Here is a 23,736-nt window from a genome sequence, read left to right on the forward strand (position 1 = left end):
CTAATATTCAAGCAGATGGAAAATACTTGGGAAATCCCAATTTTGTACTTAAAACAGATGCTTATTTTTAAGATAAATGTAATATATTTTAGGTCGTTAAGAACAATTTGTTGAATCCTTATCGAGCTACGGTATTTGGCTGAACCTGGTCTTTCAAAACGGGTCTGTTGGAGGTCCCTCAACTCTCAGGACACCTGGCTCCAGTGAGTGTCTGAATACAAACTGTAGTAACTGTCTCTAATGCCGCAGTAACTTTAGAGAGATGTAGTATGTTATTTTCACTGTTAAGAAGAGGGTCGATGCTGGTGCCAAATTATATGAGAGCACAGTTTTGTGAACAGAAGAGAAATTGAATACACCATGGTAGCTGCTTGGGAAAATGAACCGTATATAATCTAATATCTTTAATTTTATGTACATGGATATAATGTATGTCAACTTTGTACATGAGATACATACAGTATTTAAACATTTTACTCAACAGATAAGAATTTACAATAGCAATATAACTGACTAGAGGGCCGTCCACGTAATATACTTAGATTAGATCTGTACTTTAACAGGAAAAGAATTTAATAGTTTACAATCATAGAAACACTGACATTTAAAACAAGACTTTATAAAATAATTTATATATATCCTAGCATCTATAGAGAGGAATGATTTGCATTTGTTGATGTGTGCAATGAATGGCATATTTTAAACTTTTAGGTAATAAAATAATTTAGAAGCAGTTCATGCAGTGGTCAAAGCAAGGGATGGCAGTTCCTTCAAGGTGCCCTCTATCTTTGACATCAACGGGCAGCAGACGCACAGTAGGTACCATGGGGCACACTAGAACAAGTCTCCTCAACAGTTACTCATATAGACAGCAATATACACAAGGTGATATCCTTCCTTCCCCAGTACGAGTACCGCTCCACAACTTCTCTCAGCCTTGGGGGTGGTCGGTTTACCCTTAAAGTGATTCCATGTCTCTCCTGCAGGTCTATGGAATAATCTCTCTCCCCACGAGGTAACTAACAGAACTTCCTGGTTTTCACCACCTTACTCTGGTACTTCACTGAGTGCCCCCCATGTCCAATGACATAAACATCCAGCAGGTAAGACTTTCCAGGCAGAAGTCCTTTAATTGTTTCCGTGGTCACTGCTTTCTGTAGGTTTTGACTGTGGAAATATTTACAGAGGACTTTTTCCGATTTCTTCCTCGTGTCTGGTCCGAGGCATTGGTTTTGCTCTCTCTTCTTCTGGTCTTCATTGTAGTTATCATCCACTTCCTTTTTGTAGATGCAGAACTTGTTCCTCTCCTGAGTGCCCAGCCAAGCCACAGTGGCCGAAGAACAGGTGCGGAGCTTGTCGAAGGCTTTGATTCTTGTGTCTTCGGGAAGAGACGGGAACGGCTGCTTACTAGGCCTTGTGGTGGCCAGTATTTTCAACATGGACGCTCCTTTCTTGTGTCCTTTCAGTCGAATGAGATACTTGGCTTTCGGCTTTCCTCTAAGCTGGAACTGTCGAATGCCTTCCACATTCTGAGACAGGAGAAGTTTCCCATCCCTTCTCACTTGGATTTGGATAGCATCCAGGCAAGAGTGAATGAAGAAAGTGACTTTTTGGTGAGAAGAGACTGGGGCAAACCGTAAAAACTTGGCCCCCTTCCTTTTGACGAACACATCTGTAACCTTCCCATCTTTCAGCTCCACTGTCTTCTGTTTGGCTTCTTCCTTGGTCCTGGCAAAAGTGCCCACGTATGCGGTGCTCGTGTTGCTGTTGCTGTTGGCCACGAAGACGTCGAAGTAGTACTGCGTGTCGGGTTTCAGATCCGAGACGGTGAAGATGTTCTTGTTTCCTATGCAGATTTTCTGAATGTCCACCTTGGGCCTCGCGTAGACATGCCGCCCCAGTTTGGGAGAAGGCTTTGCGAGGAAGCTGCGCTCTTTCCCCGAATTATCTGAAGGAAACCCAAAATGGGCAAAATCAAAGGGGCTGAAGTCCAGCCCGGGTTTTGGAGCCATCATAAAAGCGTCATCTGCACTCACTTTTGCTTCCACTGCACAGAGACTTTTGAAATTGTGCTCTCTGTTGATGACCACACAGTACTGAATGGGCTGTTTCAGCAAAGAGGCCGTGGGGCTCGGTTTCCAGGCCAAAGTGACCGTGGTGCGTCCCAGGGAGGTAACATCTACTCGTGGGTCATAAGGTAATTCGGGGTAGGGTTGATCAGACTCCGGAGTTGTGGTGGCATACACTTTGAAATGTGTGTCTTTCTCTGTTGAAAGAAGCTCCAACTGATATAAACCAGACGGAGAACTAGAAGATATAAAATACTCCACATCATTGCCTTTGTAGGAGAATAATTCTGTGCCTTCCTCATTAATGATCTGCTGCCTCTGCTGCTCCAGAGGCTCTGGGTCACCTAGAAGACATGAGAGAAGCACAAGCTACACATCAGGGTATGTACCATGGCTTGCCGACCTTAAATTCTGTCTTTAACGCTATCTTTTTATGTTCTCTGTTACAAAAATGATAATGTGGGGCCTGCGTTGCTCAGTTGGTTCAGGGGTGGATTCTTGATTTTTGCCTCAGGCCATGATCTTAGGGTCCTGGGACTGAGCCCCAAGTCTGGCTCCCTGCTCAGCAGAGAGTCTGCTTGGGATTCTCTTTCCCTCTCCCTCTCCCATGGCACCTTTCCCCATTTGAGCTCTCTCCCTCTCTCTCTCTCTCATAAATAAATAAATAAATAAATAAATAAATAAATAAATAAATCTTAAAAAAAAATTATTCCCAGGACATAATTGGGAAATAAAGAAAAAGAACAAGAGAAAGAGCCATCCATTAATTCATGATCCTGAGACAGTACTTTATTAGTATTTTAATTCCTTTTCTTTTTTCTTTGAAGATTTTATTTCTTTATTCAGGAGAGACACACAGAGAGAGGCAGAGACACAGGCAGAGGGAGAGGCAGGCTCCCTGCAGGGAGCCCAATGTGAGACCCTATCCCGGACCGGGATGATGACGCTCAACCACTAAACCACCCAGGCATCCCTATTTTGATTCATTTCCATTCCGTCCTTTACATATTTTATGCAATTGATATTATTCTTTTTCATCTTTCTCTATAACTTAATAACATTTATTCTCATACATATATGTTCCCAGACAACCTCCATTTTTGAATCCTGTCTTTCTTGCTTAATTCTATTATATAATAATTTTTAAAAAACAATATTTTCATAAATATATAAATAATACTGTTGGTCAATTTTTGACCATTTAAGATGATGCCTATATATATATATTTTTTTTTTCCGTATTTAAATTTAGGCTTCAGGATAGACTTCAATTACTGGAAGTTTTAGAACAAAGACTGTAAACCTTTTAGAGATTAATCCCTACTGTCAATCTGCTTATCTGATTGCTTGTTGATGGCCGGCCATTTCACTAATTTTACCCTTGTTACTAGGACTGGATAGTTTCTCATTAAAATATAAAGCACCAGTAAGAGTACCTAATTTTCAGCAGGGAGAACATATGCCTAGGAATAATAGGAGGGTTGTATTGAAAAACTATTTTTTCTACCTTTTTTATTGTTAATATTAGATATCACATAGATACCAGATAAGTGTAGAGGACCCGATGAAGGACCGAGCAGTGAGAGTGGGAATGTACCTTGTTCAGCTTAATACTGCCAGCTCGGTGAGGGATGTGGAATTTCATATTCCCAAATCATGAAATGAACAATCTCATGCAGTTATTTGTTCTCTGTCTCCCTTGATGATGTACTTCCTTTATTTTCCTAGTTCCAACTCCCTCTGTCATCTCATCACTATGAGTAGAGCAGCTTGCTAGCATCCTTTGCATGGCACCACTCACCAGCCTTCACCTTTAAGCTGTGATGCCTTTGCCCCTTAAAGGGAGCAGGTCACCTTGGGACCTCACAGGGGCTTTTCTCATTTCCCTGTATCTTGGTATCTGCTTTCCACAATCTGCAACTTCTTTAAATGCCTAACATACCCCCTACTGACTTTCTAGTCATCCTCGAATTTCAATGGTGAGAAATGCCTTTTAACTCCTCTTTTTGGCATCATCCTTTATTCCCTAGAGATCTTGGCTGCATATTGGAATCACCAAGGGGGAGATTTTAACAGCCCTATGTCCAGGCCACACTCCAGGGCAATTAAATCAGAACCTCTAAGGGTGGGACCCAGGCACCAGTCGTTTTTAAAGCTCCCAGTGCTGATTTCAATGTTTGGGTGAGATTGCAAACCACGGCTAGAGAGGCTAGTCCAAACCTCTCCATTTCTCACTCTTTTGGGCTCCCTGTCTGTCTCCCTTAACTGGTTATGTTACCAAAATCACTGTCATTTGGTGCCATCTGTCATTTCTCTCATCTCCATTGTCAAGTCTCCAGCTTTTTCACCTATGCATCTGCGCTGCTTTTTTGTACAGACGGAGGTCTGTATATTTCATAGGTCCTTTAGCTATTCATTCAGAGGTCTGGGGCCAAACTGATCATGCTGCTTACCCGAGCCTTCCCCGCTTGCCTCCTCTGGCAGCTCCTGGAGACTCAGCTTCCACTCTAAAGGTGCATCACAGGGAGTCACTGTGACTGATAATGGAGTATTGTCTTCTTCAACCACAAAAAAATACCTGGGGAGAAGTGAGCCAATTCAGACTGAGATCATTCATTTTAAGACTTGCAAGCAAGAGTCACTGGGAAAAAAAAATCCCTGGTTTAGTTTTTAATCATTTAACAGAACTACTCTGACACCTTATGGAAAATATCACCTTCCTGCCCATGAAGTTCTCTTTCACACGTCATTTGTCTTCAAAGCACTTATCACTACCTGGCATACTATATGTTTCTTTGTTTACCTTTTTATTTTTCCATCTCCTCTAACTAGAATGGAAGGTATAAGAGCTCAGTTCATTGATGAAGACTTAGAGACTAAGGTAATTCTTAAGTATTTGGTGAATGAATTGATGAATACATTTAGACTTCAGCTTTTTGGGGAAAAGTCTTTAATTGTTCGCAGAGGCTAAAACTTCCTCAGTGTTGGGGCCCTTGCCTACTTCACTGACCTCTCATCTTCTGTGCTCTGAAACACTTGGGGCTCCCCTAGTTTCCCAGAATCCACCCCATGTTGGAACCTTGGGGATTTTGTTTTATATGCCTGAAATGCCACCCCCTGCCCTTACTTATGCTCACGTGTTGCTTCTTTAGGACTGCCTTTTCTGACTCCTAATTCGGGGTCAGGTTCTCATATGCTCTCAGAGTCCTGTGCTTTTCACCTGGAGCACTCACTGAAATTTGTGCCTGTATATCTGTATTATTTTATTGTCATTTTCTCTATAAAGCACCACTTAGGGTTGATTTGCCTTGTCATTGTGTTCCCAGCATTTAGAACTGATTTCTGCATGTGGTAGGTACTTGATAAATATTTTGAAATGATCAATTACTAAATTAATGAGGAAAACTCAAGAATCTTAACACCAACCTATTTTTCCAGCTCCAGGATACTTACACCTACAGTCTGTTTCTATCTAAAAATACAGAACCTGAATGGCACTATAAGTACTTCCCCCCACACACACACCATTCAAATATGACTGAAAAGAAGGAGGGTGGGGGTAGGGCAGTGAGAAGAGACAAAGACTCTATAAAAGTAAAAACATGTTCATAAAATAATAAATTTAGAGTCATCTAGACAAAATAGCTAGATGACTGAAGTATTTACTGTGTAGGAAGTTATACATATCATAAGCATTTTTCAAGACAGGTGTCAGATGACTTAATTTTCAATTGAGTCTACTTTTTGGAGAATAGAATTTTGTTCATTTGGCCAGGTTGCATGAGATATATTAACAACAGACACACAACTGAATCCGTCTATATTACAAAGAAATAGGTACAACAAAATAATGTTTGGCATCATGTAAGTAAAAAAGTGCTCAAAACTTCTAGGTTTTAAGTTTCACGTGGCTAGCCGAGCTACCTACTGAAGTAGAAATCAATGTGTCGGTTCATCTGCTACCTTCTGTTCTCATTTCACACAAAAAGTAGCTTATTTCCCAAAGTAACTGTGCCTTACTAACTTTAATACAGGCTATAGGCAACCAATGACAAAACAATTCTTGGGTTCCACAAGGTACTCATTATACATATAAAACAGCAAGGAGTCCCTCTAACTCAACGTTTTCATATGGAAGCACTTATGATTAGGTATAAAAGATAATCTGAACAAACTTTAACAATTTAACAAACATTTGTTGGCTACATACACAAAGCACTTGGTGAAGAAAAGAGCAATCAGAGATAATAGGGCATGATCTATGTGCTCCAGATATTTACTGGCTGGTGAGGGAGACAGAAATGTAATGAATAACTAAGAAAACATGGCCCCAAATCATAAGGCCAAAGCTGAGGGATAAACACCCCATGAAACATTTAGCCTTTGAAATTTATGTGTAAACATAAGCATAATTAATGAAAAAAAAAGCTATTCACAGCTGCTAAATTTTATCAAGAATTTCGTTAGTTGTAATATCAACAACGTCTACGAGTGCCTCCCACTGCATATTTCACTCCTAGAAATGATGTTTCTATTGTTGCTGCAACTCTCAACTCAGTGTGAAGTGACATTTCATCTAAATGTAGATATCAAAGCCCTCAATCGTTATTTGTGGGGAAAAAAGCCAGGAAAGAATAAACAATTATACATAATTTTTGAAGGTCAAAATATTATGTAAGCCCAATTTGTTGATGGAGTAAAGGTAAATGAACAGTAATAGTTTTGTTTTAAAGATTTTATTTATTTATTCATGAGAGAGAGAGAGAGAGAGAGACAGAGACATAGGCAGAGGGAGAAGCAGGCTTCATGCAGGAAGTCTGATGTGGGACTCGATCCCAGAGTCCTGGGATTATGCCTTGAGCCACAGGCAGACGCTCAACCACTGAGCCACCCAAGTGTTCCAACAGTAATAGTTTTTTACTAAAGTTTGTTTTAATATTCTCAGAATATAATCATACTGTTAAAAAATATTATCTTTTTTTTAAATTTAAGTAGGCTCCATGGCCAGCATGAAGCCCAATGCAAGACTCAAACTCACAACCCTGAGATCAAGACCTGAGCTAATATGAAGAGTTGGAAGCTTAACTGACTGAGTCACCCAGGCACCCCCAAAAGACAATGTAAACCCTTGAGGAATCACATGTATTAATTTAATTTCACATATCTTTTAGCTTCTTTTTGTTGAGATACAATTGAAATATATTAGTTTCAAATGTACAAAAATAATGATTTGATATATGTATATCCTGTAAAATGATCATCGCAGTAGTCTACTTTCCCTCTGTAACCATATAAAGTTACATAATATGCAATATAATATTATTGACTGTAGTCATTATGCTCTACATAACATCTCATTTTCTTTGGAGAGATACCCAGAAGTGGAATTTCTGGGTCATATAATAGTTCTACAGATTTTTGAGGAATCTATTACTGTTTTCTGTAGTGGCAGTACCAATTTATATTTCCACTCATAGTGCACAAGGATTCCCTTTTCTCCACATTCTTGCCAATATTTGTCATTTACTGCCTTTCACATAATAGTAATTCTGACAGGTGTGAGGTGGCATCTCATTATGTTTTTGATTTGGATTTCCCTGATGATTAGTGATATTGAGCATCTTTTCAAATACCTGTTGGCCATACGTATGTCTTCTTTGCAAAAATGTCTATTCATATCCTCTTCTAATTATTTAGATTAGAAGGTTAATAGACTGAATAGACTAACCTGATTAAAAAATAAATAATAGACTGAATAGACTAATTACTAGCAAGAAGATTGCTAGTCCCAACCAACAGAAGTCCAGGACCAGATGGCTTCATTGGTGAATTCTACTAAACATTCAAAGAAGGTTAGTCATTTTTTAATCAGGTGTGTCGTGTTTTTATTTATAGGTCATATGCATTCTTTATCTGTTTTGGATTTTAACCCTTTATTAGGTATATAATTTACAAATATCTTCTCCCATTCATTAGGTTGCCTTTTTATTTTGTTAATGATTTCCATCATTATGCAGAAACCTTTTAGTTTGATGTAGTCCCACTTATTTTTGCTTTTGTTACCCTTGCCTTTGGAGCCAATTTTTTTTTTAAAGGAGAAAAAAACCCCAAAACATTGATGGGACCAATATTAAGGAGCTTACCACCTATGTTTGGTTTAGTGATACAGTTTCATTCTTTGGCATGTGGGTGTCCAGTTTTCCCAATATTTGTTAAACTCCTTTTCCTATTGTATATTCTTGGCTCTTTTGCCATAAATTAATTGACCATATATTCATGGTTTATTTATGGGTTGTCTATTCTGTTCCATGGATCTATGTATCTGTTTTTATGCCAATACCATACTATTTTGATTACTATACCTTTGTAGTACAGTTCAAAATCAGGAAACATAATACCTCCGGCTTTGTTCTTCTTTCTCGAGATTGCTTTGGTTTTCAGGGTCTTTTGTGGTTCCATACACATTTTAGGATTCTTTGTTCTGTTTCTGTGAAAAATGCCATTAGAATTTTGATAGGGGTTGCACTGAAACTATAGCTTGCTTTGAGTAGTATGTACATTTTGACAGTATTAATTCTTCCAATTCATGAACACAGAATATGTTTCCATTTATGTGTGTCTTCTTCAGTTTCTTTCACCAATGTCAGTTTTCAGTGCACAGGTCTTTTTCTTCCTTGGTTAACTTTATTCCTAGGTATTCCACTGTGTTTTTTTTTTTTTTTTAAAGTTTGGAAAACTCTATTGAGAGAATTCCAACATTGAATATTCCATTCTTTTTGATGCAATTGTAAATGGAATTATTTTTATTAATTTCTCTTTCTGGTAGTTCATTATCAGTGTATAAAAACACAATAGATTTTCGTATACTGATTTTGTATCCCTCAACTTTCCTAATTTATTAGTCACAACAATTTTTTTGGTGGAATCTTCAGGGTATTCTATATATAAAATCATGTTGTTTGCAAAAGGTGACAGTTTTACTTCTTCCTTTCCAATATGAACACTTTTTATATCATTTTCTTCCTAATTGGTTGGGCTAGGATTCCTCGTACCATGTTAAATGTCTGTGGCAAGAGCGGGCATCCTCGTCTTATCCTTGATCTTAGAGAATAACCTCGTCTTATCCTTGATCTTACAGAATAAGCTTTCTTTTTTTCACCATTGAGTGTGATGTTAGCTGTGGGCTTGTCATATATGGCCTTTATCATGTTTAGGCATGTTCCCTCTATACATGCTCTAGAGAGAATTTTATCATAAATAGATGTTGAATTTTACCAAATGCTTTTTCTGCATATTTTGAGGTGGTTATATGATTTTTTATCCTTCTTTTGGTTAATGTGGTATCACACTTCTTGATTTGTGATGCATCCTTGGATCCCTGGAATAAATCCTACCTGATGGTGGTGTATGATATTTTTAATATATTGCTGAATTTGGTTTGCTAACATTTGTTGAGAGGTTCTGCATGTAAGTTCATTAGGGATATTGGCCTGTAATTTTCTTTTTTTGGTGTCCTCATCTGGTTTCAATATCAGGGTAGTGTTGGCCTCATAAAGTCAGTTTGGAAATATTCCATCCTATTAAATTTTTTGAAACATTTTGAGGAAGATAGGTATTAGATATTCTTTGAATGTTTAGCAGAATTCACCAATGAAGTCTTCTGGTCCTGGACTTCTGTTGGTTGGGACCGGCAATCTTCTTGCTAGTAATTAGTCTATTCAGATTTTCTATTTCCTCATGGTTCAGTCTTAGAGATTGTATGTTTCTTCAGATTTATCCACTTTTTTCTAGTTTGTCCAATTTTTTGGCATATAATTCTTCTTACTAGTCTCATAGTAGGTCCTTTGTATTTCTTTGATATCAGTTGTAACTTACTCCCTTTTGTTTCTGATTTTGAGTCCTCTCTTTTTTTTTCTTAGTGAGTGGAGCTAAAAGTTTATCAATTTTGTTTATCTTTTCAAAGAACAACCTCTTAGTTTCATTGATCTTTCCCATTGTCTCTTTAGTCTCTATTTTTTAATTTCCACTCTGATATTTATTATTTTCTTCCTTCTTTTACCTCTGGGCTTCATTTATCCCTATTTTTCTAGCCCTTTTAGGAGTAAAATTAGATTATTTATTTGAGATTTTTCTGATTTCTTGAGGTAGCTCTGTATCACTATTAACTTCCCTCTTAAAACTGCTTTTGCTGTAGCGCATAAATTTTGGTGTGTTGCATTTCCACGTTCATTTGCCTCAAGGTATCTTTTTATTTTTTCCTTGACCTACTAGTTGTTCAGTAAGTAGCATATTTTTAAGTCTCCACATATATGTGATTTTTCCAGTTTTCCTTTTGTGATTGACTTCTCGTTTCATACAATTATGGTCTAAAAAGATGTTTAATATAATTTCAATCTTCTTAAATTTATTGAGACTTTTTCTTGGCCTAACATATGATTTATCCCTGAGAATGTTCCATGAGAAGAATGTATATTCTGTTGCTTATGGATGGAATGTTTTGTCTAATGTGTCATTTAAGGCCAGTGTTTCCATATTGATTTTCCATCTGGATGATCTAGCCATTAATGAATATGGAGTGCTAAGTCCCCCTACTATAATTGTATTGCTGTCAATTTCTCCCTGTAGGTCTGTTAATATTTGTTTATATATTTAGGGTGCTCCTATCTATATTGGGTATATAAATATTTACAAATGTTAAAATTTTTTTAAATATATTTACAAATGTTATATATTCTTGCTAGATGGACCTTTGTGTCATTATGTAATGCCTATCTTTGTCTTTTATTATAGTCTTTTGTTTTAAAGTCTATTTTAAAGTATGGTATAAGCACAATTACCACAATTTTCTTTTGGTTTCTATCTGCATGGGGCATCTTTTTCCATCCTTTTGTTTTCAATCTGTGTGGGTCATTACATCTAAAGTGAGGTTTCTTTAGGGAGCATATAGAATGAAAAAAAAAAAAAAACAACAATCCATTCAGCCACTCGATGTCTTTTGACCAGAGAATTTAGTCCATTTATGTTTAAAGTAATTATAGGTAGGTGTATACTTACTACCATTTTGTTTATTGTTTTCTGGCTATTTTATAGGTCCCTTCTGTTCTTTCTCCTTCTCTTGCTTTCTATCCTTGTGGTTTGAAGGCTTTCTTTAGTGTTATGTTTAGATTTCATTTTCATTATCTTTTTTGTATATGCCATAGGTTTTTGCTTTATGGTCACCATGAGACTTACAAATATAAGTCTATGTATATATACCAGTCTATTTTAAGTTGGTATCAAGTATGAACACATTCTGAAATTCTATATTTTTACTTCCCAGTCCCACATTTTATGCTTTTGATGTCACATTTACATCATTTTGTATACATATTCTAAATAATTATTGTAGTCTTAGTTATTTTTTACTACTTTTGTCTTTTAATCTTCGTGCTAGCTTTAAAAGTGATTAAAGGTAGTGTTTACGGGCAGCCCAGGTGGCTCAATGGTTTAGTGTTGCCTTCAGCCCAGGGCGTGATCCTGGAGACACAGGATCGAGTCCCATGTCAGGCTCCCTGCATGGAGTCTGCTTCTCCCTCTGCCTGTGTCTCTGCCTCTCTCTATCTCTGTGTCTCTCTTGAATAAATAAATAAAATCTTTTTTTAAAAAGGTAGTGTTTACTACCTTTAATATATATTTAACCTTACAGGGAAATTTTTACTTTCATGTTTTCTTGGTACTAGTTAGTGCTCTTTCTTTTTATTTAAAGACATTTCTTTAACGTTTCTTGTAAGGATGGGTTAGTGGTGGTGAACTCCCTGGTTTTTGGTTGTCTGGAAAACTCTAGCTCTCTTCAATTTTGAAAATTGTGCTGGGTGAGTTATCTTGGGAGTTTTTTGCTTTCAGCACTTTGAATATATCATATCATTCCCTACTGGCATGCAAAGTTTCTGCTGAAAAATCTGCTGATAATCTTGTGGGGGCTCCCTTATTTGTAACACGTTTTTCTTTTGGTTTTAAGATTCTCTCTTTATCTTTGAATTTTGACATTTTAATGTAATATATCTTAGTGTGGATCTCTTCAGGTTCATCTTATTTTGAACTATGGGTTTCCTGGACATGGGTGCATATTTTGTCTTCCAGGTTAGGGCAGTTTTCAACTATTATATTTTCAAATAAGTTTTCTGTTCTTTTTTCTCTCTCTTTTCTTTATGGGACCTCTAGTATGCAACTGTTGTTCCATCAGACATTGTCCTATAGGTTTCTTAAAAGATCTTCACTTTTTCTGATTATTTTTTCTTGTTCCTGTTCTGCTTAGGTGAGTTCCACTGCCCTGTATTCTGGGTTACTGAACTTTTCTTATGCTTTATCTAGTCTGTCGCTGAACCCCTATAGTATGTTTCAGTTTGGTTACTACATTTTTAAGATCTATGACTTATGTCTAGTATTTTCTTACATTTTTCTATTTCCTTGTTAAAATTCCCTTTTGTTCATTCATTCTTCTCCCAAGACTGGTGAGCATCTTTATGACCACTACTATGGAATTTTTATCATGTAAATTACTTATCTCTGTTTCATTAAGTTTTTTAAATTTTATTTATTTTTTTCCTCCCTGGGGTTTTATCTTGTTCTTTCACTTGGAACATATTCCTCTGATCTTTTGTTTGTTTTTTGTTCTTTCATTTTGCTCTCTGTGTTGATTTCTATGTATTAGGTGAAAGAACTATCTCTCCCAGTCTTAAAGGATTGGTCACAAGAAGACTGAGACAACTCTCAGTCTTCATCTCTGTAGTATCCTCATGGTGGTAATCTGCAAAGAACTGTTTCTCTGATTATTTCAGTCCCATGGGGCTTAGATGTGTAACCACTCTGGTCACCAGAGTTGGGAATTCACAAGGCATCCCCTGTGTGGCCTGTGCATACCTATGGCTTTGTTTGGGCTGTGGTGGAGTGCCAGGCTGGGGCAAGCCCACCTGCCAGGGTTAGTAATGTGGGACTGTAGCAGTGATATGGGGTAAACAGTGCTAGTAAGGTAGAAGGAGAGTGCAAAAATGATACCTGCCAGCACTTCCATGCTTTGAAAGAGTTCCAGGAGACACCTTACCTTCCAGCAGACATTTTAAGATTAGCCAGTGAATCCCCTTTGCAAGCAGTCTAGGCGTTTTTCAACTTGCTGTGTTTGTACTGGGCCTGGGGGTGAGTAAGTCTGTGCATATGCCCTTTAAGAGTGGAGTTTTAGGGGGTGCCTGGGTAGCTGAGTCAGTTGAGCATCCAACTCTTGTTTTGGCTCAGGTTATGATCTCAGGGTTGTGAGTTTGAACCCTGCATTGGGCTCCATACTCAGTGGGGAGTCTGCTTGAGATTCTTTCCCTCTGTCCCTACCTCTGCTTCCTTGCTCTCTCTCTCTCTCAAATAAATAAATCTGAAAGAAAAAGAAAGAAAGAAAGAAAGAAAGAGAAAAGAAAGAAAGAAAGAAAGAAAGAAAGAAAGAAAGAAAGAAAGAAAGAAAGAAAAAGTGGAATCAGTTTCTCATAGCCTTTTGGGTGTCCTGGACATAAGCCAGATGTTTTTGGGGCTTGTCCCTTTGGCGTAGGTCCCAAGGGTTGGGGGCCCTGATGTGGGGCTCAGACCCCTTGCTCCTCAAGGATGTGTTCTGTATTTTTCAGAATCTCCCTGTTTGTAAGTTGCCACACAAGGGGGGTAGAGTTTTTGGCAAGAGCATGCCTCTGCCTCTCCTATCCATCCCTGTGTGGCCTTTTTATCCTTTGTATGATGGAACTATTCAGCTAGTTTTCAGATCTTCTTCAGAGAGAATTGTTCTCTATATAGCTGTAGATTTGTTGTGCAAGGGGAGGAGGTGAGTTCAGGGTCTTCCTATGCCCCTGTTTTGAAACCTGTTCTTGATTAATTTCATCTTGATCCTAAAGAATCGTTCTTAGAAATTTCCTACTATCCCAAAGTTAAGAAAATAATCATTCTAAAATGTAAGAACTGCAAAAATTGCCCTCTCCATCCCAAAAGAGATCACAATGAGAAAAGATCAAACAGCTTCTACTTAATGATTAGATGTTGCATTGTCATTTTCTTTTCTTAGAGAAAATAGGCAATACTATTCAGAGGTTGACTGCCAATTATTTATTCTGAGTCTAAATGGTTACTTTGCTTTTTATTTTTATTTTTTTATTTTTTATTTTTATTTTTTTGTTACTTTGCTTTTTAGAGTCAAAAATGAATAAATGAACTTTTGATAAAGAAAGTACTGCAGACAGAATACCTTTTGGGTGTGTCTCGAAAGAGATAACTGCTAATTTCAGCTCCATCTGGAATTACTGATGAATCATGAAAAAATGCCTTGTCACGGATCTGCATCTGAAAAAGTTCTTCATCTCGAGTGGGTAGCTTCTGAGTCCTTGAGCTGAGTGGTAATAGCAGCCACAGCAGACACCAGTGGAGAGGCACCATCCTGAGGTAACAGAAATGATTGCTTACATTAGTTCTGCAGGTAGACACTTAGGCAAGTTGCAAACTTTCTAAAGGGTTAAGAATATTTTAGTTTTGATATAAAGTTACAGTTGCATTATGTACTTTGAATACATACATGATCTTTTTTTAAAAAAAGATTTTATTTATTTATTCATGAGAGATGAGAGACCAGAGAGAGAGAGGCAGAGACACAGGCAGAGGGAGAAGCAAGCTCCATGCAGGGAGCCCGACGTGGGACTCGATCCTGGGTCTCCAGGATCACGGCGCTAAACCGCTGAGCCACCTGGCTGCCCTACATACATGATCTTGAAGACAACTTTCCTGTTTTGTTTTTTTGTCCCAAAGTATTTCATGGAGTTGACAACAAATTCACTAGAATTTCAGATATTAAAAGATTTTGAAATGAAAGGACTCTTGGTACATTAACTTCTCTGGATATTCAGAGAGAAAATTCCCACTTCACTATGGCAGAAGTCAAAATGGTTCTTGCAGAAATGTGCACACAAATGTCTCAAAGAATTGCACCATAGCATAAAGAGACACATAGATTCACTGAGAGCCAGAAAAGTACCATCACACAATTATTTTTATTCTTTCTTGAAATTTGACTAAGGATTATACATGTATAATATTATTCTTGTTTCCAAGGTCATTTTTTCATAAAACAGAGGTTTTTAGAGAGGTTTAATTATTTTATAGGTTAAGCATTTTGTCCAAAATCACAAGGTAAATTATTTGCTGATGTCTAATTATTATTCATTACTAGACTCTTCAGCACAACATTTAAATATAAACTTTTATCATATTAAAAGTGGGCCTGGATTCCCACTCTTGAATCAGGTGAGATCATTGGAAAATTATATAATTCGGTCATTTGTCTAAACCTTCAGCAGAGTTATATATTTACTACACCTGCCGAGTGTTTTCATTGAGTTCCATTTTGGCATTCAAACTGACTTTCACCAAAGATCCTGTAGATAATTGGGTAATTATGGATCACTCTCTACTGCACACTGCTATAGGGATATTGTCAAGGATACCATCATCTACATGTCTCAGTGTCTCTAACAGGAAGCCTCAGGTAGGCAAGCTCTTTTGATGTCAAGTACTGGTGAAAGGCTTTTTTCTCTGAGGATTTGTTTGGTGCCCTTCTCCCTCACAAAAAGAACTCTGTAAGAAGGTGTTTTCCCTTATCTCTTTGACAATGTACATCAGGGAATTCAAGCATTTGGGAAACATAGTATGTTTATACTTAAGTGCTTGAAATAGTGGGAAAGTCAAATGAAAACATTTGCAATAATTTGAAATGAAGTGAACATCAGTTTTATTTCTAAAGCATCATTACTATAGCTATGAGATCACCTCTACTCAAACCATCATTTGACTTTAATTTTATCTTTCTTGGAGTGCTATCAAAAATAGATTCATACAACTAAAAATATTTTTGAAAAGAATATGCTTTTCTTTTTTATGAGAATGTGAGAAGTAATTTTCTCACAGTGAGCTTACTCAAAAAGTAAATTTAACTTCCTTTTTCAAAAACAGGTGGTTGAAACAAACAAACAAACAGGTGGTTGTCGTTTTTTTTTTGCCATGTGTTCTGAAGTTTTCCATATAAGATATCTGTAGTAATTGAGAGTTACCATGTGCAAAGCAAGGTGTTAAATTCACTAGCTGCATTATTGCATTTAGTCTTCACAATAATATTGTGAAGTAGGTGCTATTCTCATATAAGAATAAACCTTTTTTTTAACATAAGCAGAGAAAGGATATAAATCCAGGTGGATCTTACTGCAGAGCCCAAACATTTGTCCTCTATAATATCTCTCAAGAAAGCCATCATAATTTCTAAGAAGGGGTTCTTATTTCTCATCCTCATTTCTCAATTGTATTGTAATTGAATACTTGACTAAGAGCTAAGAAATCTGACTTTTAAGTTGTAGTGCTAACTAGATGTGTAATCTAAGGCAATGCTTCACCACCCTGGATGGACCTCAATTTTTTGAAGGGTTTAGATAATGATCTCTAAACTTTGAAAACAAATGATGATTCTGAGACTGAACCCTCAACTCTTCCTCCCAACTAGCTAGTAGTTTAGAAGTAAGACCAGGCCTTCTTAAGTTTCATCAAATAATCTGAACCTCAGATATCCAGATGATTGTCTGGATGGAATCCAAGAAGTTGGGGATGGAAAGCGGGAGCTCAGATTAGTTACTAATAGCAGATGAAGCATATAACTACAAAAGATGGCCAGATAGATCAAAATCAAAACTCAGTGAACCTTTTTAAAACCAACACGGACATGGTTGACTAAACTGAATGAGACCTCTACTCACAACCCTTAATCCCTCTCCTCTGATGCCCTTCTTCCTGCAGCTAACAGAAATGAACAATTTGATAGACTAGAATTTGCTTGACTGCCACTATTAAGAAATAATTATTATTTCAGCATAATGGAATATATCTAGCTTACTTTATAGCAGCATCCCGGAAACTTTGATTCCTGAGAGCCGAAGAAGCTGGATAGTAAAATTCGTCTCTTTAGAAATGGTTAGAATTTGGCTTTCCATAATTATTAGGAACTTAGAGCAAACATGCTATGGCAGCACTGAGTATGAGCTACTCAGATGTATTTGCCCTAGAACCACTCCAGGGCAGCTTTACCTCATTAGGCTCTATGTTTGCCCAGAAAGTTGTCACTGTAGAGTAGCACAGTACAACTGAGCAAGACATGCTGCCCAATGCCCCAGGAGATTTGGGATATTTAGGTCAGCTCCAGAGTAGGAGAGGTAGCTAGGTATGATTGGTAGGGTTTTCCCAGCATCCAGGCCATCCTCCATGGGACGAACTTTCTCTTTATTAAATCAGTAAATAAGAAATGAGTTTTGAGTTAAAAACAACAATATTACTAAATTTTGTTTTGTACGTGATGCACTCTTCTAAATGTTTTATATACATTATCTTAGGTAATGATAGCAACAATTCTATGATGTAGGCAATATTATTTCTCTCATTTCAAAAACGATCAAATTGAGGCTTGGACATGTAAGATCACATAATGAATACAATATGATATAAGGAATACAATTTATCATGAGTAAGTTAATATGGAAAGTAGAATTATTGTATATTCTCCATATCAGCTACTTTAAAATTTATAAATAAATAAATGACAGTGAACAGCTTCAGATGATAGGATTTTACAACATAAGTGTTGAGAGAGAATTCTCCAGGGGTCTCTGTGCTTGTTTTTACACTTCTTGCGAGCAGAACTAACTGCCTTTGTTCCAGATTATCTTCTCAAGGATGTTTGTATAATGAAAAGCCTTAGAAGATAAAGTTTCTGGAGCCAAGAGCAGGCTTGCTCACTATACCACGGAAGATCTGGGATCCCCAAGCTCAGGATTCGTAAAAAAACCTATTTCGGCGCTGGTGTCGTCTCGCCCTCTTTTCATCAGTGGGAACTGGGGGTCAGGGAGCCAGTGGGAGAAAACCATGGATTCTACTATTGCTCTGAATTGCACTGAGTATTGCTTTTGTCTCTGACCCAGGAGTCTCATGCCATCTAGCATCAATGAAACTATGTATGACAGGCTGACTTGTTAGCTTACAAGCAGAGTAAAATCTCAAACTCTTCACAGTTCTTGACATAATGTTTTACTTACTAAATTATTTTACTGGCTTATCTACTTTACCGGCTTAGATAGAAGTTTTTATTTAGATTACTCCAACAGGGAGTAGACTCAACTCTTATCTTTTGCTTTCTTTATTAAAAAAAAAATCATTATTCCTCCAGTTAAAATTCTATCAGGTAAATTTTTTTTTCTGAAACAATTTTAACCATTTTACTTGTGTATTATGGGCAAAAGACACTTTTGGGAAAAGTGTTTAAAATTAATATAATTCCTTTCTTTTTTTTTTCATTCTATCTATATAAGATGGATGCTAGCTAAGCCTATTGTGGTAATCATTTCATCATATATCTAAATCAAACTATCATGTATGCACCTAAAATTTACACAGGAATGTATGACAACTATCTTTCAATAAAACTGGAAAAAATTAGTATGATCCCAAAGCACAGATCTTTATATTCTACAGAATTATCTTTTTGAAAATGTTATCTAATAACAGTCTCTATTGTTGGGGAAAAGCATACTCAGTCATTAGAGAAAGTTAATCATTTGATCGATTTGATCAGGTTACAGTCAGAATTATCTTAAATGAAATGTATTTAAAAGAAGCATTGAAGATAGCTAATAAAAATATTATGCAGAGTGTATATATTTTTACAACTTCACTGATCCAAGGTTAAAGCTTTACTTAGATATTGTTTAAAGGGTTGTTTTAAGATTTTATAGATTTCCCCCCCTACTAATAAAATGTTGTCTCACAGACACTCAGCTTAAGAATTAGTTATTTTAAATAAACAACTAAAAATACATTCCTCTTAAGAATAAGACTTGGGTAAGCCAGTCTATAAGAACTGACTTTTCTTCTAAGATTACAAAAGTGCCCTCTAATGGCATAACTTTTCCTCTCATTTATTTTTGTTGCTTCTAGGTATGCAGAGCTTATCTAAATTAAAAGTTTAAATTAAATAACACTTCTCAACGTTTCTCTTTCAGCATTATTTCTTTGTCAAGGGCAGCTGGTAGCAATCTCGACAACCTATCTGTATAACAAGAAACCACACTCTTTTTATAATGAAGGGTCTAGTTTCAACAGAAGTAGGAAGTTGCTAGGATGATTCCAAATATTTTTATTTTTCTAGGTAGATCAATCAACTTGGCTCCACAATTATCCACAGCCCAAAAAAACTAGATGGTGGTTACCCTATTACTGAGAAGATTGACTTTGTTTCAATTAAAAAGTTCTAATGAATCAAGTAATAAAGATGCTAATCTAAAACTGATATTGTTCATGTTGTCAGAGGTATTTCCATATTTGGCATACTCTTTTAGACCCTGCCAAGACTGAAGTGAGAAAAGAAAAATGATCTAATGATTTGATATACCTCAACCTTTAGTCTAGATATGAATAATCTATATTATTGTATAGCTTTATTCTTTGGAACGCTCATGTGCCCTAGATGAAAGGGAGAAATTTTTTTCGAAATATAATTATCCAACGATTAAGCATGTGTTCTGTACTAAAAAAGTTAGAGAGAGGTCTGGGCACTGTATTTATATGGCACACACATACATACACTCTCCCACACAGATATTTAAGGTCAAACTATTTGGAAACATTATATGAACACGGTTGCTTCTCCTGCTCCTCTCCTCCACTTTCTTTACAGGGCTCTCTGCTCCCCCATCCCACAGAGCGAAAGGGGAACAGTAGAGAGCACAGGGAATGAACTCAAGACCAGTTTTGAAGAACATAGCAATGAAGAGATATGAAACATTTGTGTTATTTCCTAAAGGGAAGGGAGCAGAGCATATGATAGACAACTGAAAACATGCAATCCATTCTTTTTTTTTTTTTTCATGTAATTCATTCTCAGACTATTTTCAGCATTCACTTAAACATTTTATTCTATGGAGCCTTTAGTGTAGTTAAAACAGTCAAGCTGACCTGGCATAACTTTTTACCACAAACCTGTGTGAATGTTTGAGAACTGTAAAATTGTCTAATGGTAAGCAGGAAAAAAATTAAAGGAAGCTCGAATAATTTACCAGTGTGTCAACTAAACACAAGAGGATGACCTCTATCACCACAAAAACATCGTATGCGTAAAAGCAATAAAACTTGCCAGGGGGTGTCTGCAGCAACTTCACTACTGTCATTTGGCAAGATTTATCTTTAATTACATAAGATTGGCTAGTCAATTTACCATCTCGGTTAATCCCCTGGGTCACTTAGTGAACATAAAAATTCATTATTTGAAATTGTGTAAACAATGATTATAAGTAAATAAACCTGGTTAATTTTTTACTTCTTTAAAAAAATATATTAGATGTATTTAATTGCAATCCTAATTGGTAATCTTAAGAGGAGGGAAATATCTCAAGCCACTAAAATGCTCACCTTTATAGACTACTGTTTGGCTGTACTATCTCACTAATGTAAAGAATTTGCGAGTCTGGTAAATTAAAAAGTTGTTTCAGGTTTTTGTGAACTGTCCAAGACTCTCTGAATAGAAGATGTCACATATATTAAAGACATTGTGACCATTCTCAGCACTGTGGATTCCTCAGAACAGCAGCCAACATCTCAGGCTACCTGTGAGCGATAGGATCAAAGCAAATCCCTCCATCCCTCCACCGCCAACCACCAAGGGCCTGCAAGTTCCTTGCAAGAGCACGTGACATATTTGCAAAAAAATTTTGTCAAGCTCTTATAGATATTAAATTTTGCAAAACTCAGTAAGATCAGATTCATCTGTATAAACAGGCCACACCAAGTGAACGATTAAAAGAAAAAAAAACCCATAATGTCATTAAGATTCACTTAAAAACTATTCAGTGCAACCCAATCACATGTAGGCCACAAACATGAAATTTACAATCACCAGAAAGAATAGGCATTCTGAATTTACTTGAGGCAAATGCATCTGGAGTAAATGAAATCTAATGTTTAATTACAGGGAATGGAAAGTGCATGATTATAATTGAGTGAGGATGACTTCAAGGAGTGGTAGGCCACAGAGATTTGTGTTCTTTTCCTTTCCTTTTTAAGTGCAAATATTTAGTCTCTCAATTTCTATTTTTAAACTCAAGGGCATTTGTTTTTGTTTGAATCATCCATGCCACATCTGATAATAAATCTGAAGCATTCAATCTAGCTGTAAAGAAAAAAAATGTAGCGTTCACTAGGGGACTGGCCCCCGTGTTTGCCACAGCCTGCTCTGTGAGCGAGGGAGTCTGGCTGTGTACTTTAAGAGCACAATGCCCAGCATGGACATACAGGTTCCCTCAAGGCTGACATTTAGCAATGAAAAAAGCTGAATTCTCAGAAGTTGTTCTGTTCTGTGGTCTTGCAAACAGGGAAAAAACATTAACTGAAATTAGCTGGTCGTTCTTATCCATACGGAAATATCTTCTGCTGTGCTTGAAAACTGGTGGGAAATAGAGCATCTTGTGGTTTGGGGGTGTTTCTATATCTGAAAAGGGTGAAATGAAGCAGGTGGTAGGAACTGGTTCCCACTGAGGAGCGGTCTCTGGCACGTGCTAGGTGAGCTCTAGTTCCTCACTGACTGCACAGCACAGCTGCAGTGCGCTAACCCCAGCAGAGCAGAATCCGAGTTAGGCACACAATCCACTGGCTAAAGCTCTCCAAATGCAGGCTGTCATTACATAGTGGAATGATTATTAAGAGTTTTAGTGTTCATTATGTCAATAATCTATGGATTAGGGACCTTCACATGCGTTTCAACTGCAATGATTCCAACCTCCTCTACCACTTCTCTAAATGATTGCCAACTTTCATTCTGGAAGGAAATTAAATTAGTATGAAAAAGCAATGTAAAATTAAAACATGCCAAAGATCTGAATAAAGTTTCCATTCTCTCATCTCCTCCCCTCTGATCCTCATGGTGTGTAGTTCACAACGGGGCCGAGGCTAGGGCACTCTGATTTTAAAAGATGGTCATGCCTACAGAATAAACTTGAAAGAGGATCAGATTTTAGAATAAGTAATCCTGTATTCCCACCAACACTAATGCCAATAAAAAAGAATAATGAACAAGAGAAATGGCCAAAATAAGTGTACTATAGATAAGAGTAGTCTTAGATCTAGGAGGCCAGACCTGTTTTACTAAAGGAAGGAGTAGATCTCCTAAAATGCATCTGATAGGCGATTGGAATATACGATAAATTCAAGAGAAACATAGAAGATAATGCAAAGTAAAAATGGGACAAAGGACTGAATATCTTCCTCCTATCAAAATTTCCCCTGCATGTGCAACTGAGATAGCTGGGATAATTTCCACTATCTTAGGAGAAGCTAATGATTCCTGGAATAATGCAAGCCCCTAAGGGAGGAATAATATGCTTGGTTGCTTTTCTTACTTTAGTTTGGCAACTAAGCCTTATTTCCTGTTGATCTGCAACAAAATGAAAATGACTTCCTGTGCAATGTTCCCCAAAGCAGTTAACAAACTGCATGCCCCATCCTCTGCTGAAATTTAGCTAAGATGTAACATGGCAATGTGCCAGTAGCATCTAGCAATAGCACCTATCAGCCTAGAAGATAAGACATGAATTGTCACAGGTAACAGATACTGGCCCCCTGCTGTGTGTAACACACTGAAATTACAAAGACGCTTAACATGGATTCAGACTGTTTTGCAGTTCACAATGGAGTTGAGTGGACATTAATTACAGATACAAGTACCCGGCAATGTAAGATAACACAATACTCAAGGAAACAAGTGGCTCATACAGTAAGTGCTTAACAGAGGTGGAGTGAAGACACAGCAAGACTCAGAGAGAAAGTAGGAAAAGGAGAGGAAGTAGATGCCAGGAAGGGAGGTAGATGGAGGTGGGAGCCCAGGAGCTGAGTCACAGAAGTAGGACTACATCAGTAAGAGTTAATGAACAAGTCTTAATTGAGCACTTCATTTGTGCAAGACCCTGTACAATGTGCCAGTTATATGAGATGTCCTCTCTTCCTGAGGTACTTATGGTCTAGAAAGAAGTGAGGAAGAAAATACTTTTGTAAGAGATCAAGAGAGATCACTAGGGAACTAATTGTGAAGGTTCATCAGAGCAAAATATCGCTTTATAAAGGATGGGAAAACTTAGAAAGCTAAAAGATCATTATCTAATGGTTTACAATCTGTGTTTCTTAGCAAGCACTGAAATTCCTGGGAAGAATTTTGAAGAGGGGCCCTACAGTTCTACATCATGTCCTAAGACCACAGGGAAAGACTACAGAGTCAAGAACAAGTATTTCCTCAAGCAGATTACTTCTTCAAAGAGCGCTATTTGCAACACTCCTCTTTTCCCCATAGAATTTCCTTCTCCTGCACCCCCACGGTCGGGAAGCATGGTTCAGTGGGAAAAAAATAACACACTAAGTCAGGACAGTTCCACTGCAGGCATGAGAACTATCCACATTGATGGCTTGTTGGCCCAGATGTTCTCCTGGGTACCCTACAGTCCTGAATGCCTGAGGGTCTAGGGAAGTGCATCATAGCTCTAGGAGAGCTGGCAAAGAAAGACAGAAGCTAAGTTTCACAAAGACGCAAAGTATGACTTGG

The 23,736-nt window shown here is 37.2% G+C and overlaps 1 protein-coding gene across 3 annotated transcripts in view; it reads right to left on the reverse strand.

Annotated features, from left to right (window-relative positions):
- Positions 1 to 363: 363 nt before the first annotated feature.
- Positions 364 to 23,736, reverse strand: part of NDNF (neuron derived neurotrophic factor) — a 40,905-nt gene continuing 17,532 nt past the window's right edge. For all 3 annotated transcript variants that reach the window (XM_055317104.1, XM_055317106.1, XM_055317105.1), the window contains 3 exons: positions 14,320 to 14,508; positions 4,523 to 4,647; positions 364 to 2,413 (listed from right to left, as the gene is read on the reverse strand). In XM_055317104.1, the coding sequence (XP_055173079.1) occupies positions 1,020 to 2,413; positions 4,523 to 4,647; positions 14,320 to 14,507 (1,707 nt within the window). In that variant the 5' untranslated portion in view covers position 14,508 and the 3' untranslated portion in view covers positions 364 to 1,019. The remainder of the gene's footprint in view (positions 2,414 to 4,522; positions 4,648 to 14,319; positions 14,509 to 23,736) is intronic.

Source organism: Nyctereutes procyonoides, unplaced genomic scaffold (assembly GCF_905146905.1).
Source record: "Nyctereutes procyonoides isolate TBG_1078 unplaced genomic scaffold, NYPRO_anot_genome, whole genome shotgun sequence".
NCBI classification, from domain to species: domain Eukaryota; kingdom Metazoa; phylum Chordata; class Mammalia; order Carnivora; family Canidae; genus Nyctereutes; species Nyctereutes procyonoides.